General features: G+C 37.0%; 1 protein-coding gene across 2 annotated transcripts in view; it reads left to right on the top strand.

The window, feature by feature from the left end:
- LOC109404936 (protein still life, isoform SIF type 1) overlaps window positions 1-18,615 on the top strand; it is a 417,832-nt gene that overhangs the window by 366,278 nt on the left and 32,939 nt on the right. Inside the window, exons 14-22 of one of the 2 annotated variants that reach the window (XM_029879169.2) lie at window positions 8,100-8,245; window positions 16,043-16,454; window positions 16,521-16,703; window positions 16,764-17,192; window positions 17,263-17,449; window positions 17,510-17,624; window positions 17,683-17,834; window positions 18,016-18,320; window positions 18,380-18,574. In XM_029879169.2, coding sequence (XP_029735029.2) covers window positions 8,100-8,245; window positions 16,043-16,454; window positions 16,521-16,703; window positions 16,764-17,192; window positions 17,263-17,449; window positions 17,510-17,624; window positions 17,683-17,834; window positions 18,016-18,320; window positions 18,380-18,574 — 2,124 coding nt within the window. Of the gene's footprint in view, window positions 1-8,099; window positions 8,246-16,042; window positions 16,455-16,520; window positions 16,704-16,763; window positions 17,193-17,262; window positions 17,450-17,509; window positions 17,625-17,682; window positions 17,835-17,997; window positions 18,321-18,379; window positions 18,575-18,615 lie in introns of both variants that reach the window. The other variant, XM_062853220.1, reaches the window with a different exon arrangement.

Genomic DNA, 18,615 nt, shown 5'->3' with positions numbered 1-18,615 from the left:
CTGTACAATTTGTAGCCTTAAAAAGAAAAACCGCAGTTTAGAGCTTAATTGATGTCTTTTTCGTTAAGGTGTAAGCATCTGGTATCCCATTCACATTTATCAACGGTGGCCGGCCATTTGGCCGAACGCCAATTGGCCGAATGCTATCTAGCCGAATGGGTCGTTTGACCGAATTATGATCAAAAGAATCCAGAGAAAATTTTTGACATTCCAACTACCATTATGATCCGCAGAAAATTTTCTTTTTTTAATCATATGCTATTGCTTCTAGTTTTGTGATTCAGCGGTTAGTTGGCGTTAAAACTGCCAATATTTTATCAAAGTTGTTTGCTTCTTTGAATCATAGGCTGTTCATTCGAGTTATACTGATGTAGGGAACAGTGGCATGATCACTTAAGTTCATCATTCAGTTTTCGGACAAACGGCATTCGGCCAAACGGCATTCGGCTAAATGGCTTTCGGCCAAATGGCGTTCGGTCAAATGACCCGGAACCCCTGTCAACAACACTTGATTTTGCAAATCAGCATATTTTGTAAGTAAACAGAGCTAGAATAGTCAAATGCTTTCTGGTACAATGCTTCATTTACCTGATATTACATTAGACAGACATAAAACTTGTATTCAAATTTAAAATAGGGATCAAAGAAGATTCGCTTAAAATATCTATTAAATTTAGGTTTAGGTTTTATAAATTTACCCTGTGTTTGTTGTTCACAGGGTCGGACGTAAAAGTGTGGAGACATAAGGTCACAATAATGAAAACATTCTTATTAAAAAAGTATAAATTACATGAGCTTGAGCATGAGCATTGGTGACCGTACACTTCGTAGTTGCTACTTCGTGATTGACCTGAGCTAGCGAATTTTCCATGAGACCCAGATAGGCTTGGGGCTTGGAATTTCCTACCATCCTCAATGTACACCTTTCAAGAGCTCAAACTTTGTTAGGTCAATAATGGCGATGGCTACGTCCTAACGGTCTACTGGGGAAAAGAAGGGATGTTAGTTAAACAACCGTTGCTACTAGAGGAATTTATGTACTACTGGACCCTCCACATTTGACGCGGGCAGGAGTTTTGTTAGCAGGGAGGCAAGGATGTTTTCGATCACCTGACGCTGACAATCACTTAACTCATTTGTCTATAACTCGGTTCAGAAGTATTATATTGAAGTGTGGTGTTCGGCAATCTTGAATATAAATGTTTTAACTACAATTATCACCAAGGACGCCAAATGCTAACTCTCGTATATACGGCGTGAGAACGCTAGTACCACCTACTCATACTAAACGATCGAAAATTCCGATCGTTTAGTATGAGTAGGTGGTACTAACACTTTTACGCCGTTAATATAAGAGTTAGAATATGGCGGAAAAACATTCATCTTCAAGTTTGTCGAACATCACATTTTAATTTTAGGCTTCTGAACTGAGTTATAGACAAATGAGTCAAATGATTGCCAGGTGATCGAAAACATCCTTGTAGGAAGGAATTGATAGTTGCATAGACCAGGGATTGACTTTGGTATGCGATGTGGTCCATGTAATCGTGAGCATTTATACAGTATACACACAAATGTGTCACCTCACAGATTTATGAAATGAAAGCGATTTTACGTCACCTCTCAATTGTGAGAACTGGAAAACCAATATGCATTGCTACTTGCCATGAAATCGAGGTATTGAAACAAAACTTTGTACCAACACTAATAGTGATGGACCGCACAAACTTAGGGCAACCCATATACCAATGAATTTTGCTACTTTTTACTTTTCACAAGTAAAACATAGTCGTCCATCATAAAAATCAATATTGGTGCTATATATAAAACCATAACAGATCGTAAAAATTACCCTGGATAGTTGAATCAAGCTTTTGTCATTAGTTGTTTTTTTTTTGTCTTACTACAACTTCACTAGTGTTCCTTTTTGGAGACTCCTAGAGTAGACTGTCCCAAAAACTAAACAATGTTCGAAACGTTAAGGTGTTTGACTCTTAAATGAAAGATATGCATATTTAAAGCATTTTTGTAAAAAAATGTTTAGAGGTTCCACCAGGGCAATTTAAAAAAATACCCTTTCATAAAAATTGGAAAAAAACGTTTTTTGTAAAAAAAAATCAAGCTCTGTTTTTTTCTCAATATTTTTGTATTTTTCAAAGGACCTCTAGGCGTTTTAGAAGGGTATTGGTTTTTGATTTTTTTTTTTTCAAATTCTTCATTTTGTAGGCCCATACGCCCAAAAGCTTAACGGTGCCGAATTACCTATTAACATTTTTCATTAGACAATTTGGTATCACAGCCCTGTGATCCCTGAATAGCACACAACTTTTTTTCTCCTTCCTGCGCCGTCGCTTGTTTTTTGAAATAGTGTGTTCTTATTGACGGCAGAACCTTTATTGATCTTATAAGAGGTCTATTTAAAATCTAATAAAAAAATGGAAAAAAAATTAAGTTGAATCTGAAAATACTATTTATATACGTTAGTTCTCGAAAAAAGATTTAAAATATCTTGTCTAGATGCTAAGATATCACGCTTTTAGTGAATGAATAAAATTTCAAATATTTGCAAAACTTTGTATATTGGTTTCTATGACACAATGTATGTAAAATAAAAAAAAGGTTAGGCTTAAAATAAAAGCTTTACTTGTTCGATGTTCAAGTCAGTTCAAACATGGATTATTTTTTCTTTATTCTGGGATGGTTATCAGTAGATTCATGAAGAGCTTTCATGTCACAAAGATCAATATACAAAGTTTTGCAAATATTTGCAATATTATCCATTCACGAAAAGCGTAATATCTCAGCTTCCAGACAAGATATTTTAAATCTTTTTTTAGGGGAAAACGCATATGAATAGCACCATCAGATAAAACTTTCATGGTTGAGAACTAATTTTATCTAAAAACACACAAATGATGGACCTTGTATATGCCCAAAAGAGGTTCTGTTCAATATTTCTAATACCAATACCCTTCAAGAATACCTAGAGGTCCGTAAAAAAATACAAAAATATTGAAAAAAAAGAAGTTGAAAACATCCTTCTAGAAATTCTTACAGATTTTTTTCTCCATCTCCATAGATTGAAGTCAACTGTTTTAGAACCATTTACCATTTTTGCCATTTTGGATTTGAGAATCCTTTCAGGAATTTTGACAGGGACCTTGGATTCCTTTATGTTTTTTTTGGAATCTCTCTAGGAAATTCTTGGAGATTCCCTCAGGAGCGTAGTCTGGGATTCAGCAATTCGATCTAGGGATTTCTCCAGGCACGCTTGAATGATTCCCAGGAGGAACTCCTGGAAGATTCCATTTAAGAATTGCTGAATAAAAAGTACCTCTATGATCCCAGAATAAATTCTTCGAGGCTTATCAGGATAAATTTCTGGAGGAATCCCAGAAATAATTCGTGGAAAATTTCCATGAGAACTTCTGGAGGGTTTTCATATGAAACTGCTGGAGGATTTGCAGAAGGTACTTCACTTACAATCACCTCCTATATTATAGACAGAAACCAGCAAAAAAAAACTCCGTTAGGAATTCAAAAACAAAGCTCTAGAAGGGACTCCTGCACACATACCAAAACAAAACTGCAGGAATCCCTGAAAGGACTTCTGAAAAAAAAAATCCTTGGACGAGTCCCAGACGGATTTCCTGGAAGAATGCCAGAAGGAACTCTTAAAATTATCCTAGAAGAACCTATATTCAAAATATTTGGATGAGCTTCAGGAAGAATTTCTGGGGGAATCATAAAAGGAACTCCTGGAAGAATATCAGAAAGAATTTCAGGAAAGATTTCAGAAATTAATCTGGGGACAATCCCCGTAAAAAATCCAAATAAAAGCAAACCAGAAGGGATTTCAGAAGAAAGATCTTGGTGAAACGCAAAAACAACTCTTGGAGAAACTCGAAGAAGATTTTGGCAATAACTCACACATCTACTTCATCAATTCCGATTCCTGGTGGAAGTCCTGAAGAAACTCCAGAATAAATTGAACAAGAGACATCTGACAAACTTCCAGAAGGAAACTCATAGACTCCTGGAGGAATCTCAGGAGTCAGAAATACTTTTTTCGAAAACTTCTTATTAATTTCTAAGTGATAACCAAGCGAAATGGTACGAGATAACCCAGAGGAATCCCTGAAACATTCCTGAAGGAATCCCAGAGAGAATTCCTTGGAGAAATCCCAAACTAGTTCCGGATAGGTTCATCGATGAAACTAATCCTTTTTTGTTGGGATATCGAAAACGCGTCACCGAGGATGAATCATTCCGCTAAGTGTGTTATTATGTTCACAAGTTCTGGAACGTATAGTTCCGAGTGACGAAAGTGTCACTCTTGCTTTCGTATATGGATTTCAGAACCTGTGAGTTGCCAGATACACGTCGGAGTTACAAAACTGTGGCGAAAATGTATTGTTGGTATTAGTATAAAAACTGTTAAAGCCTAATTGAACAACAAGACCGGGCTGAAATATGTCAGAGAAAAAAAAGTTTGCTGCAGTTGTTTGTCAACTGCAAAATTGTAGCTAAGAATTGTGTTTTTGACAATCACGAACCGTGTTACTAAAAACGTAAAAAAAGTATACATAATATTTGAAGTATTTTTGAGAAACATTTCAATTGTAGAAAATCATTTATTGGTTCTGCCCGGATGATCTGGAAACTTCTAGCCATTCTTGAAGGATATTGTTATTTTGATAGTGTGGTCATATTGAGCATAAAACCATTTTTGTGTTATGTAGTGAAATAATTATGCTTTAACATAGAGTCATCGCAATAGTTAGTGATTAAAAGTTACAAATTACTGATAGCCACTACACCTGTTATTGTTGCAGCTACATGTGAAAACTCTTTATGAATCCACTGTTCAACCTCCCTACAACAAATGCAGCCTCCATTTTAAGTCCGAAGCTCTTCAATATCCAAACTTCCGTTATTCCGTACATAATTCTCATATTTTTTAAAGAAATTTGAAGAAATTCAAGGTTCTGAAAAGATTGTAGTTATTTCAGGGTAGTTTTTGGCCTCTGGAGATTCTTTGTAAGGGATTTCTGGAGAAGGGGTAATTCACGGCACACCTTTTACGTGACACTATGGTACATAAGATGGTCAAAAAGTGTAATTTGACCATAGGTGTATATTCGAAAAGTCAATTAAACTCTTCGCAATCCAAATTAAATCATGTAGGGTAATTGTTCCCTTCGTTGTGGTAGTACCTAATGTTGCGGTAGTGGCAATTCAGCACTTTTTCGACTGAAATGTTACCAAAAGGCATTTTTAATAGATGTATTGTGCTTAAATTATGAGATTGCACCATTTGTGTGCTTAAGATTTGTCCAAAAACCTATTTAAAAAAAAATATTTTCCTTAAATTTTTTGCTGCTGTGTTCCTATTGTTGCGGTAGTGTTCCTTATGTTGCAATATCCCATATGATTTCAATGGGATACCACAACAATAGGAACCAAAATTAAATTTTACCTCCATAATAGGAACAGTGTGCCTAATGTTGTGGTAAGCGATTTATGATCGAAAACAGAGAGAAACGATAGTTTTTATATTTTTCCAAGCAAATTTGGATTGAAAACTACCAACTAACGTTTTGCAACCCTTCATTAGATGGTACGATCATTGTTTTTAAAATGAATTTACCTTAATACCACAACGATGGGCACACTTACCCTATTCAAAGTACGATTGAGCAGAAACTTTTAAATGCATCACTAAATACTAAACGATTGCTAGGGAATGAACCGATAGCGCCACCGTAGCCTTGTGTGTTTGACATATATCGACTGCTGCTACAGTCAGGGATGCCATATATACAGATTTATCTGTATTATACAGATTTTTGAGCATCCGTACAGATTTCGTTTTATATGAAATACAGATTTTTGAGCTAGAGAGGCTATTTTATTTTTGTATGGAATACAGATTTTTCTCCCAAATTTTGTATGGGATACAGATTTTTGAAATTAGTGATACAGATTTTTCAAAACATCATCTGGCATCCCTGGCTACAATGCTAATGTCCATATACAGTGGCGCCTTTGTTCACATTAGGTTAATGGTAGAAAAGTTTGAATCATTGATCCAATGAGATAGATAACGACTAAAATATTTCAATATGCTTGCCCACCAGATCATAACACGCCATCACATCGCAACGAAGAAATCTTTCTCTGTGGTTGTAAAATAAGATATTTCGTATGCAGAAAATCCACGTACACATTTTCTTGCAACCTGCCTATAGACGAAGGCAATGGCAAGCAAACATTTAACCGACGGAAACAAGCAATTAATTTGATTGAATGAAGAGCTTTTGCTGCATTCTGCAGCAGTGAAATCCAACTTGGAAGTCCCACAGAGCTTTTGTGGGGTGGGAATTGAAGGAGTGATTCTGGCGAAGTGAAAATTGAACAATGATGAAAAACAGTTCGGCTAGCTGCTGATTTGGAGCGGTTGGCTTCGTCGTACGTAAAACGAGAAAAAATGCAACTAGTAAGTTTAGTGAAATTGAAACGTGAAAATTTGCGTAATTATTCGATTTCCAGTGCTTCAGAGGCTGGTTATTGATCTGATACATCTTTCAACTTCCTTCTTATGAGCCATTGGCGAAAGTAAGCTGGGATATCTGTGATTATTGGCTATTTTCCGCCTGATATGACAGGAATTAGCGTATATGACGCTTCAGATTTCTTCCCTACATACTCAGTTCAGTGGGTTACATGAAGAAATTTTTACAATTACTTGAGAAAAGCTGCTTGAAAAAAGAAAATCTTAAACTATTTTGAAGAGGATCTCAAAGTGGCATTGGAAAAATCCTAATTTCTAAGGAAATATCTGATTCGATCTCTTTCAGAACTTCCATGGGCCCTAACAGGTATCAAATCTGCTGCAAATCCACATGATTACGGAGCAGTTGACAATCCGTTCAACATAGCAATTACCAGCCATATGATTCGAAAATCATTCCAACGTACAATGATGTTCTACCATGCGGAGCTTTGAGATTACTGCCGCAAACCCCATTGCCACCTAACCTACTATCTATATCGTAGGTCAGCAAATCTCCCGATCCGTAATCCATTTTCAAGAGGGATATGGACTCCTAATCCGAACAACCCCAGTCCATGAAATGCAATCAACCACGATGTAGAAGCTTTCAAACCAGATCCACCATCTACCATCACCACCACCACCAATCATTGTTCGTTCAAGCTCTGAAAGATTTTATAGTGCTAACGGATCAGTAGCGTGGCGACCCACCATCATAGGAGTAGATTTTACAATTGCGTTGGGTAGGAAAAAAAACAACTATCTCACAATGTGCTACATGATACGCCAGAGGATGGTACATTGAGCGAAGGTGCTGCTACACCCAAACAATAACGTTCATTGCTATTCTTTTTGTTTTCAGAAATAACACCCAATTACAATAAAAGATTCGAAAAATCGCAAAAACACAAGTAAAAGAGAAGAAAGTAAAATTGAAGAAGTTCCAAGGGAAGAACTTCATGATTTCCACATAAAAACCTTTCTCTGGGTGTAGCTCCTAGAGTAGAGAAAGTATAGCTACGAATGCAACCGAGTGTGCAGTTTTATATTGTCATATAAAAGATTATTGCTGAATCGTGACAAATCAATGAATGCACGAGAACCACGAGAACACTCTCTGCTGGCTGCGACGACGCCCAGGACAGTACTAGGGCATTGTGTTTCTCTCTTTTCTAGTTCCATTCCAGCGAAACACATTTATGTATGACATTGAACGACATCTGGATGCATTGGAACAAATCCCCGTTATCGGCACGGAAGCTTACACTTCTCACAATCTCTTATCTGACGAAACAAAAACGCTGGAAAAATCGCAAACCATATGCGGAATCCAATTCCACAATGTAAGAAGGACATCTTCAGGGCAATAATATCCGTTAACCGCGAACACTCAATTTGTGTTTCCCTTATCGCACTTTTACTTACATGCGAGTCAACCGTTGGAGCTATCATTTTCAATACTAAACATAGATCGTAATATTTTATAGTATCATACCACCCATTCCCGCAAATACTAAACCATTACTTAATCTCCATTTTGCAGATTTCCGACGATGATCGTATGAGCTTGACGACGGCCGTGTCAGATGAGGACGACGGTGAAAGTGTGATGGCTTCACCGTACAAAGCGAAAGCCACTGGCACCGCCGCAGCATCGTTCAACTGTACCGGAGCGGTTCGGAAAGCAGGGTAAGTCCATCTAAGCTACATTAAATTAACATTACATTGATTATCAGAATTTGTTCAGCAAAAACATCTTCGGAACACTTGGTTTCACTGCAACTAAGATTTTTCACAATTCATGTTTGAATCAAAATGATTCCAACAAAACAAAAACTATAATGTCATTCTATACAAAATTCTGCACCACACATTGAATCATAAGGACTGTTCAATTTTCAAATGAAATATCAACTCATTGATTGACACTTTTCCACGTCTTAGCTATGAAGCCTTGGCAGACTTTGGCGAGTATCAATCGTAAGTATTTTGCTTTTGAAATTAATATTGCACGTTTGAATTTTTAACACATCAATAAACTTACTAAAAGCAACACTCGTTTCAATAAAACATCCAAACACATTTCTTCATATTTGCAAGAGGTGTTAACTAACGTGTTGCGATAAATGATATTCCATTTCCAGATTGATAAGTCCTTATAAACAATGTAATGTTCTTTACGTGAAATGATATCCACGTGCCACGGAATCGAACCCACGCCCAGTGGTGTTATCGAGGTTACTGTAAGTTACTCACTGAGTAACCGGCTCTTCATATCAAAACAAATATTCTCTTAATCCCATCATAAGACTACGTTCCTTAAAAAAATGATATTTTTACTCATACTCTACGCTCTCAAAAACATAGAAAATAACCTTTGTCAGATTTCAATTGACTTGCGCCCTATATGTAAGAAAAATTTTTATTTCAAAAATTGGAATTACAGGAATAATATCCTTCACAAGGATGCTTCCGATCACCTGGCAAACGTTTGACTGATTTCTTTGCACTCAGTTCAGAAGCCGTATCCGATTATTAAAATGTGGTGTTCGGCAAACTCGTAGATTAGTGTTTTTCCTGCAATTATCACCAGAGACGCCATATTCTAACTTTAATATTTGCGGCGTAAAAATGTTAGTACCACCTACCCGAGCAGAAGCAAAAAACAAACCAAGAACAGCATAACAACAAGTTTGCCATCATATCTCATTTTGTTATTCTAAATAATAACGAAAAACACTAAATAGCTCGTTAAGAACAAAAAATGTTATAATTGCAAAATGTGTTATTGTGTTGAATAACAATAAATAATAATAACAAAATATACAATCGTGGCTGAATCAGTTGTTTTGTCCAAACAGGAACGAATAACTGCCACATAACTGTAGGAACCCGGGTAGAGCAAACGAAGGCAAATTTTACCTTTAAAATAGAATATTTGAATGGCAAAATTTGATATTAATTTGTTTGAAATAAAAGTTAAAATAACAAAAATAATAACTAAATTTGTATGGCATAACAACTAAAGAATAACTGATTTTGCCATTGTAGTAGCAAAATAATAGCAAAAAGAATGTTAGAATAATAACATATTTCAATATGATGGTAAATTATGTTATTGTTTTGATATTATCGCTGATAGTTTGATAGTGATATTTTTTGTTATTATTATGTTATAATACTTTTCAATAACAACTCGTCAATTACAAGTTTTACAATCATAGCATGTTTTGTGATTTATGTGTCATCCTGAGCTATTCATAAACAACTAAAGGATTGCAAATTTAGATATGATGATAAAATATGTTATTCTTTAGTTATTTGCTATTCACCTCTGCCCGGGATACCAAGACCAAGTGATCGAGGTATTGGAAATGGCAGAATTTGGTATTTTGCAGGTATTACGTAACCGACCGATTTGATTGATTTGGTATTTAGGACTGCTTGAGGTATTATTCAATAATTGAAAATCGCTATTAGTATGGAAAAATCGTGGATTATCATTGAGGTATTGCAAGACCTGGTGTTATTACCCGAGCAGGAATGAATAACTGACACATAACTGCAGCATACCAAAGTCAGGTATCACATCAAGACGAGGTATTGGTCGGTTACCTTGGTATTAAAAATAACTAATTTTGGTATTTTCTAGGTATTTATAAAATATCTCGACGAGCTATTGGTTTGGTGTTGAGGACTGTTTGAGGTATTATTCAATTATGGAAAAATCATTATTTGTATGAAAATATCGCCGAATATAATTTAGGTATTTCCATACCTGATGTCATTATTCACATGTTATGCACAGAATATTATTATTATTATTATTATCTTATTATTTACGAGATTTTCAGCCCTGGGCTGGTTCATCTCGGATGCACAGAATACACACCAGTTATTATTTAAGGTATTTTACCTCTTATGCAGGTCTACTGAATACCTCATTCAGGTTTTCCATACCTTTGTTTGGCATTTTTCTGCTATTTTCTCCTGCTCGAGTATTAACCAGATACTTGTTAGAAAGACCCAAGTTATTATTTTAGGTATTTTATCTCATATGCAAGGTTAGGTTGTTGTTGTTCCCGAGCAGGAATGAATAACTGCCACAAAACTGTAGCATTCCAAATTTAGGTATCATACCCATTAGCCAGGTATTGGAAATAGATTATTTTGTTATTTTGCAGGTATTGATAAAATACCTCAACGAGTTATTGGTTTAGTGTTGAGAACTGCTTGAGGTATTATTCAATTATGGCATAAATTATGGATTGGATTTTGAATACCTGAATTTTGTATTGCACAGTTATTTTCTCCTGCTCGGGTATTTATAGTAAACGATCGGATTTTTCGATCATTGTATTTGTAAGATTTTTTGTTTGTAATAAAAAGCTCTTTTGTGAAAGAAGGATCCCCCCCCCCCGTAACCTAGATATCAGAAAAACGTCTATGTTTTTATTCGGTATTCTTGTGCCCAATTTTGGCAAATCCTTTTTAATTGTTTTGGCATTCTTACACGTGTATGAAAAATCTCCTTTGAGAGTTTTGACAATTTTCTTAAAATCCGCACTCAAAGAGAAGAGAAGTCTTATTTATGGTAGGAAAATTCCATATGAGACTTCACGAAGCAGTTTATGAAAGGTTCCAAATAATCACATAGACCACTTACGTAATAGGGTCAGCTATTTTGGGCACTAACTCTATACAAAAATTCAAATCAATCAGTTTTTTTTTTTTTTTTTTTTATCTGTATTAACGAGATTTTTAGCCCTTGGCTAGTTCATCTCGGGACCCACGCTTTACTTCCCTTCCGAAGGAAGAACTCACATTTTGTGAGTTTGTCGGGAGTGGGATTCGATCCCAGGTCCTCAGCGTGATAGTCAAGTGTTCTAACCATCACACCAGGTCCGCTCCACAAAATCAGTTTTAAATTGACTTAGTTATAGCGGCAAATGCCCAAAATAGTACCCAAATGGTACCAGACCCTATTACGTAAGTGGTCTATGTGATTATTTGGAACCTTTCATAAACTGCTTCGTGAAGTCTCATATGGAATTTTCCAATGTGATTTTTTTCTAGGAAATCTTGTATGCATTAGCATTGCTTTAGAAATTTCTCCCTGAAGTTTTTTACAAATATATTCAGGGACTCTTTGTGGAATTCGTAAAAGGTTTTCTTTAAAAAACACTACTGTTTTTTTGAGGATTTTTCTTGGAATTTTTTTCCAGGGATTTCCTTAAAAATTCAGATGTATTCTATCAGAAATTTTTCCGCGAGTTTTTCAGAAGAGCTTCATATTCATTTTCATTTGGAGCCTCGTAGCCGTGCGATTAGGGTCACCAAGCTTCTAATCGCACCATGCTGTGGGATGAGGGTTCGATTCCCGCTAAGGGCGCTGAAGCTTTTCGTGAGAATAGTTTCGTCTCCGTGTCCACTGGTGCATGCTTCGTGTTGTCCCTTGTCTAGTGTTAAGCTTCATTCAGTCTGTACAGCCTCTGGCTGAAAACGGTGTCCGCGTCTTTTTTTTTTTTTTTTTTTTTTAATCTCTCCGAAGACTCTTCAGGAATGCCTCTTTGAATTATTTTAAAATATCCTTTAACCCTCTAATACTCAACCCCGCGGTATAGTTTGAGCATTTTTGTAATTTTTGTTGCGTGGACAATCAAAAAATTTTATTTTTTGGCTGATATTTAGGACTGTTCTATATATCTCAGAATAGTTTTTGGTGTCTTTTAAAGGATATTACCATTTTTAAAAAAAATCATTGAAAAATTGATGTTTTAGTCACCTTTCAGAACTCAAAGTTTAGTTTGTATTGAATTGCTACAATTAACACATTTAAATTTTTTTCCATATCATTCTATCATAGTTAAATAGTTTAAAGAAGTTGAATACACTATAAAATTATTTTCCATGAAAAAAATTAAAAATATTTCAACAATAATCATAAAATCTCTGAATATTTTCTTCTCAAAACTTCCGTATCCAGAATAGGCTTTCAGGAAAAATATAAAAGTGTGGGGATGTTCAAAAATAAAAATTAGAAAAATCAAAAACCTAAATTCACAAAATCGAGAATTAAAAAGAATCATGTTCCAAAACATATTCAAATCTATTTTAAATAACGAAAAATTATATTTAGATCAAAATCAAAAATTTGGGTATTGGTGGGTTAAGCATTCGCTTGGATTTTTCCAGATACTACTTAATTCTTAACTTAACTACTTAATAATTCTCTTGAAAAAAACACCGAATGGATTTCTTCAAAAACATCATCTAGAGGTTTCTTCGGATTTTTTTAAGTATATTATTAGAAAATGTCAGAGATTTTTCATAAATTATTCCAGATTTTTTTTCTAAAAAGCTTTTTGTAGGAAATTACTCTCCAGAGATTGTTTATAATTTCAAAAAAAAATCGAAGGAAATTCTCCCATGGATTGCTCTTTGCTAAATTCAGTCTGTCATTCTTCCTGTAGGGAGTCCTTTATAAATTCAACCAGTTATGCACAAAATCCTTTAGGAATTCCTTTGGGTTTTCTGCGACTCTATGATTTTCTCCAGATACTTCTTCTATAACTCCTTTAGAAAGTCTTCCATGAATTGTTTCCAAAATTGCTGCATACATTCTTCGGAAAATCGTCCACGATTCTTTCAAAAAATCATAAATTCACAAATTCTTCAAAAATTTATCCAAAGTTTCCTTTATACAATTTCTCAGGGATTCCTTAAGACTCCTTTAAGGATAACTTCACGATATCATCTAATGACTCTTCCAGAGATTCAGGGATTCCTTCAGAATTTCCTTAATGAACATCTTATCCTTCATAAATCCACGGATTCCCTTCAGCGATTCTTTCAAAGATTGTTTTGGAAATTCCTCCAACGGTTTCCTCTTACATGAATTCCTTAAAAAAAATCTCTGGACTCTTTCTTTCAACAATTCCTCCTTGATTTGAGAATCCCCCTAAAATTTCTCCACGGATTCCTCCAGGAATTCTTTCGAAAAATCGTTAAGGAATTTTATTAGGGATTTATTTTAAATACGAATGCTTCAAAAAATATCGCAAGAGGTTCTGCTAGGTATTCCAACAAGAGGTTTCTCGAGGAGTTTCATTGGGTGTTTCCTTAGGAATTTCTTCAGAAAAGCATTCTTTGATTTCTTCAGGAATTTTCATGGCAGACATTTTTTCCAGGAATTCTTTCAAAAAACTCTTCCAGAGATGCTTTCAGGAATCCATTCAGGAGTTCATTTAGAAATCACGTTAGAACATTACTGGCAATTTGGCCTGGAACAAATTTTGAATTTCTTTTATGTCGGTTGTCGGCTGACCTATTACAATGCAGTACCTTACAAATGTCTGTTTCTCGACCGTTCATCATTCCCGTGGACAGTCTGGTAGGCTTCCCAGGAAAGTCACTCTCGTCTACGATTTTGAAAATTTTGATTTCGGCCCAGTTTGGCGTGTAGATTCAGAAAATGCAATTATCCCATTAATTGTATTTTTTTTTCAAATTGAGAAATTTCTTCAGCAAACGATTTAAAATTCTTGGAATTTCTTCAGCAATTTCTTTGATAAATCTTTGTTTACTTTTTCTGTAATATTTTAGATTTTTTTTTACAATTTCTTTGAAATTTTTTAGTCTTTGCTTTGGATATTAATTGGACAATTTCTTTAAATATAATCCAAGGGTGTCACAGTTTCTGGTGAAAATAAACATTTTCCATAATTTTGGGATGCATATTTTGAAAAATTACCGACATAGTTGGACGCTTCAAAATAAGTATGATTATAGATTTCAGAAGTTAACGATGTTGAAACAAAACAATCCATAATGCTTTTGAGGAAAAATTGATAGCTGGATAAGTACTGAAAATATTTTGAGTGAAATTCTTTCTGTTACATTTTTGATAGTTATCCAAAATTTCTTTTCGAAACTGTTTCGGCAATGCCTTTACCGATTTCTTCAGCAAACTCTTTGACGAATTGTTTTTGGGAATGCTTCAGGAATTTTCTTCAGTAATTCCTTTTAAGTGGTGTTCAAACCTTTCTTAGGAAACTTTTTCAACAACTCGTCTATAAATTCGTTTGGAATATTATCAGATATTTCTTTTAGAAATTCCTCCCACAATTCTTTTAGAATATTTAGAATCTACTTCGTCAATCTCTTTGGAAATTCCTTCAGATATTCTTTTGGAAATCGCTCAGACAATTTCTTTGGAATTTCAGGAATTCATGATCGGAATTATTGTACAAATCAATTTTCAAAATAATTTCATAAAGAATTTTCAAGGGATTTTTTCATTCATTCGAAGAAATTCCAAACGAATCTGCCTAAAAATTTATCGAGGACATTTTCACAGGAATTGCCGAAGAAACAGCCAAAGGATCAACCGAATAAATTCCCTAAAAATGAAAAAAAATATATTACAAATATGTTACTAATGAAATTTAAAAAAAATAGCACAAGATTTTTTTTAAGAAATTTCCGAAAGACTTCTCAAAGAATATATGTACCGATAGAATAGCGGAAGACATTTCTAAAACCACTGCTTGGAAAATTTCAAAGCAACTTGTCCGAGCGATCACAGAACAAGGAAAACAAGTTCCGAAGGAAATGTTCAAAGAAATTACTGAAGAAATGCTCAAAGAAATTTGTTAAAGCAATTGTCAATGGAATTGCCCAAAAAACAAATGAATTTCCTAAGAAATTGCTGAATATATTTCGAAATGGATTTTCAGCGTAATAACCGAAGAAGTTTCCAAAAGACATGGTTGAAAAATTTTCCAATGACTTTTTTTTATGTAAATGCCTAATCAATTCACCGGTAATACTGAAAAAGATTACAAAGGATCTGCCGTCCCAAGTAACACACATGTTATATAATAGTTACGACAGCGCAGGTTTTGGTTGTATAGAAGTTTATTTTACGTTATTTCAACACAATGTAAGAATAACGTAAAATAAACTTCTATACAACCAAAACTTGCGCTGTCGTAACTCTATTATAACATGTGTGTTGCTTGGGGTAGATATGGTGAAGAAACCACGGAAGGAATTTCCAAAACAATGTCTGAGAAGTTTTGAGAATTTTCAACAGTTGGCCATGTCAAAAAAAGAAGAGACTACCAAAGAAGTTGCTGAAGAAACGCTTAAAAGCAATGATGAAAATTTTACGAAAATAATTTCCAAATATGTTACCTATGAACTTCCCAAAGGAATTGTCTAAAGCATTTCAAAATAAAATACCTGTCTAATAGCAAAGGCATTCACAATGGAATGGTTCAAGGAATTCTCTGAGAAAATTCCCAAAGTCATTCCGACAGAATTTGTTAAATTCTAGCAGATGGCATAAAATTATTCATTGGATAAAAAAACATATCAAATCAAAAATGAAGAGCCAAGCCAGCATTTTGGATTGCCGTCAGCTATTTGATGTGGTATCCACTATCCAGCACTTATACCTCTCCCCCATTCCTCTCATTCCAGATTCCTTTCGGTCAAGAAATGGCTCCTGCGCAAGAAGCACCAGATCGAGCTGGCCCGCAAGCGCGGCTGGAAGGGCTACTGGGTCTGTCTGAAAGGTACCACCCTGTTGTTCTACCCGTGCGATTCGCGCGAAGGCCGCTCGGTCGAGGCCGCCCCGAAGCACCTGATCATCGTCGATGGGGCCATCATGCAGCCGATACCGGAGCACCCGAAGCGGGACTACATCTTCTGTCTGAGCACGGCCTTCGGCGATGCGTACCTGTTCCAGGCGCCCTGCCAGGTCGAGCTGGAGAACTGGGTCAACAGTATACATAGTGCCTGTGCTGCAGCGTTTGCAAGACATCGTGGTAAGACTGGTACATTACACCTTCTTCAGGAGGAGATTTTCCGTTTAGAAAAAGCAATAGAATCGGTAAGTTGGAATGTGAGGGGACTCTGGAAGGTCGATGATACTCATGGGATGAATGCTTTCATGCAGGACCACAAACTGAAACATATGGCCGATTTGCAGCAGAGCGTAGTCACCGATACCGACACGCGTCACCAGATTCAGCAGCAGATTCTTCAGTGGGAAGAGAACCTTGAGCGATTGCACTGCGAGCAGTTCCGTCTACGGTGCTACATGGCATCGCTGCAGAACGGAGAGCTTCCGAATCCTAAGGTAGTGTGTTGATCAAGTTACGATCTTTAGGACATAAGTTTTAATTGATATTCCTCGTAGTCTCTCCTAACGCACGTATCGCGTCCCACGAAGAATACGCTGAACAAGCTGGGCGTCTTCACGGTGTCCTCGTTCCACGCGTTCATCTGCGCTCGGTCGCCGTCACTGTTGAACAATCTGCTCGCGGGACGTGGAGCCACCAAGCGACGTCCGCCGATCCTGTCGCGATCGAACAGTGGCTCCAGCCGGCGGTCGATGCAGATGAACACCCGTGACGAGCCGGAGAAATCCTACAAGGTGGCCCTGCCGGAGAACACGTTCGCCACCGTGTACCTGCGCGAGGGTATGTCGGTGGAGGAATTCCTGGCCAGTGCCTGCCAGCGCAAGAATCTCAACCCGATGGAGCACTTTGTACGGGTCAAGAAGCGTCGCGAGATGGAAGACCACAACTACTTTGTTCCTCATCGAAATGATCTGATCGAAACATATGTAAGTTACTGGAAAGGTATACGCGTTGAACACCCGTATAACTTGATCAATCTTCCATCCCTGATAACAGCTACACACTCACGAAATGGTTGAAGTTTGCGCGAAGATTTTGTACCAAGTAGAACTACAACGAACCACACTGGAGCAGATGTGGGGCTTCTCGGTCGAGGCCGAACTGATCGAGAATGCCGACCGCCAGGATGAGCTCTGCTGCTACGTTAGTCGCGTCGAGGACAAGAGCCTAGCCATGCAGAACGGTAAGGTTATTGCGTTAAGAGGTTGATGATCTTAGTACACTAAGTTGACATCTTTTGCAGGAGTCATCAAGGGCGACGAAATTATTGTGATAAATGGCGCGATCGTTTCGGATCTGGACATGATGTACTTGGAAAGCGTGCTCCAGGAAGAACAAGCCTTATGCATGATGATGAGGTTAGTTCTGCGTCTGTATGTTAACAACAGAGTCCAAAATTGTGTTAATCTTCCGCAGATCATCGAGGACAGAGCCACCAGATCTTGTGGGAATCATGCGATCAACCGACGATATTATCGAATCTCTGGTGTGCCCTCCACCACCCTCTGATCCTCCCGTCATCAGCGAGGAAATGATTTCCGGACTTATCGTTCCTGCTCCTGGTTGGCGTAAGTCTACAGATTTGTTTGAAGACACTTCCACCTACCTTTCTCATGCACTTTTGTGAATTGTTACGAGTTTCAATGTAAACAGTGACTTCCATTACCGGAAGTTCAGTAACCATTAACAATAAATGACCACCATTATGTTGATGTTCTTCTGCAAATGAAGGACGTTCGTGTATTTCAGGTAAAGAAGTCTACTCGCCAGAGGTCGAAAGTTCTCCGGCTCCGTCAGCCAACGATCCACACATGGACCGCTCGAAGCAGTCATCGCGTACCAACAGTTTCGAGATCGAAAATCTGCTCAAATCGGCCGAACAGGTCACCGGCTTCTGTCGATCGCCACAGGAAACCCGCAAGTCAAGCCCCACCGGCTCGGTTGCCTCGTCTGTATCGAACGCCATGCTCACACCGTCACGTCAACTGACCGATGCCGAGAAGCTGCGTAAGGTCATACTCGAGCTGGTTGAGACGGAGAAGTCCTACGTTAAGGTAAAATCTGGTCGATTACAAGCGAGGATCGCGAACTAATGATGAATTGTTGCCAACAGCATTTGAACAACCTGCTCGAGTATTACCTGGAACCCCTGAAACGCGAAACCTTCCTATCGAATGCCGAAATCACCGCTCTATTTGGAAACATTCAGGAAATCGTTACATTCCAACGCCAGTTCTTGAGCAACCTAGAGGAAGCGCTTGATCTAGAACCAGATTTCCATCAACTGGAGCATCCTAGTCAATTTAAGGTATTGTGTAGATTCAGAACACCGAAGATCTTGGTATAAAT

Source organism: Aedes albopictus, chromosome 2 (genome assembly GCF_035046485.1).
Source record: "Aedes albopictus strain Foshan chromosome 2, AalbF5, whole genome shotgun sequence".
Classification (NCBI taxonomy): Eukaryota; Metazoa; Arthropoda; class Insecta; order Diptera; family Culicidae; genus Aedes; species Aedes albopictus.
This window is presented reverse-complemented; position numbering and strand designations above follow the sequence as displayed.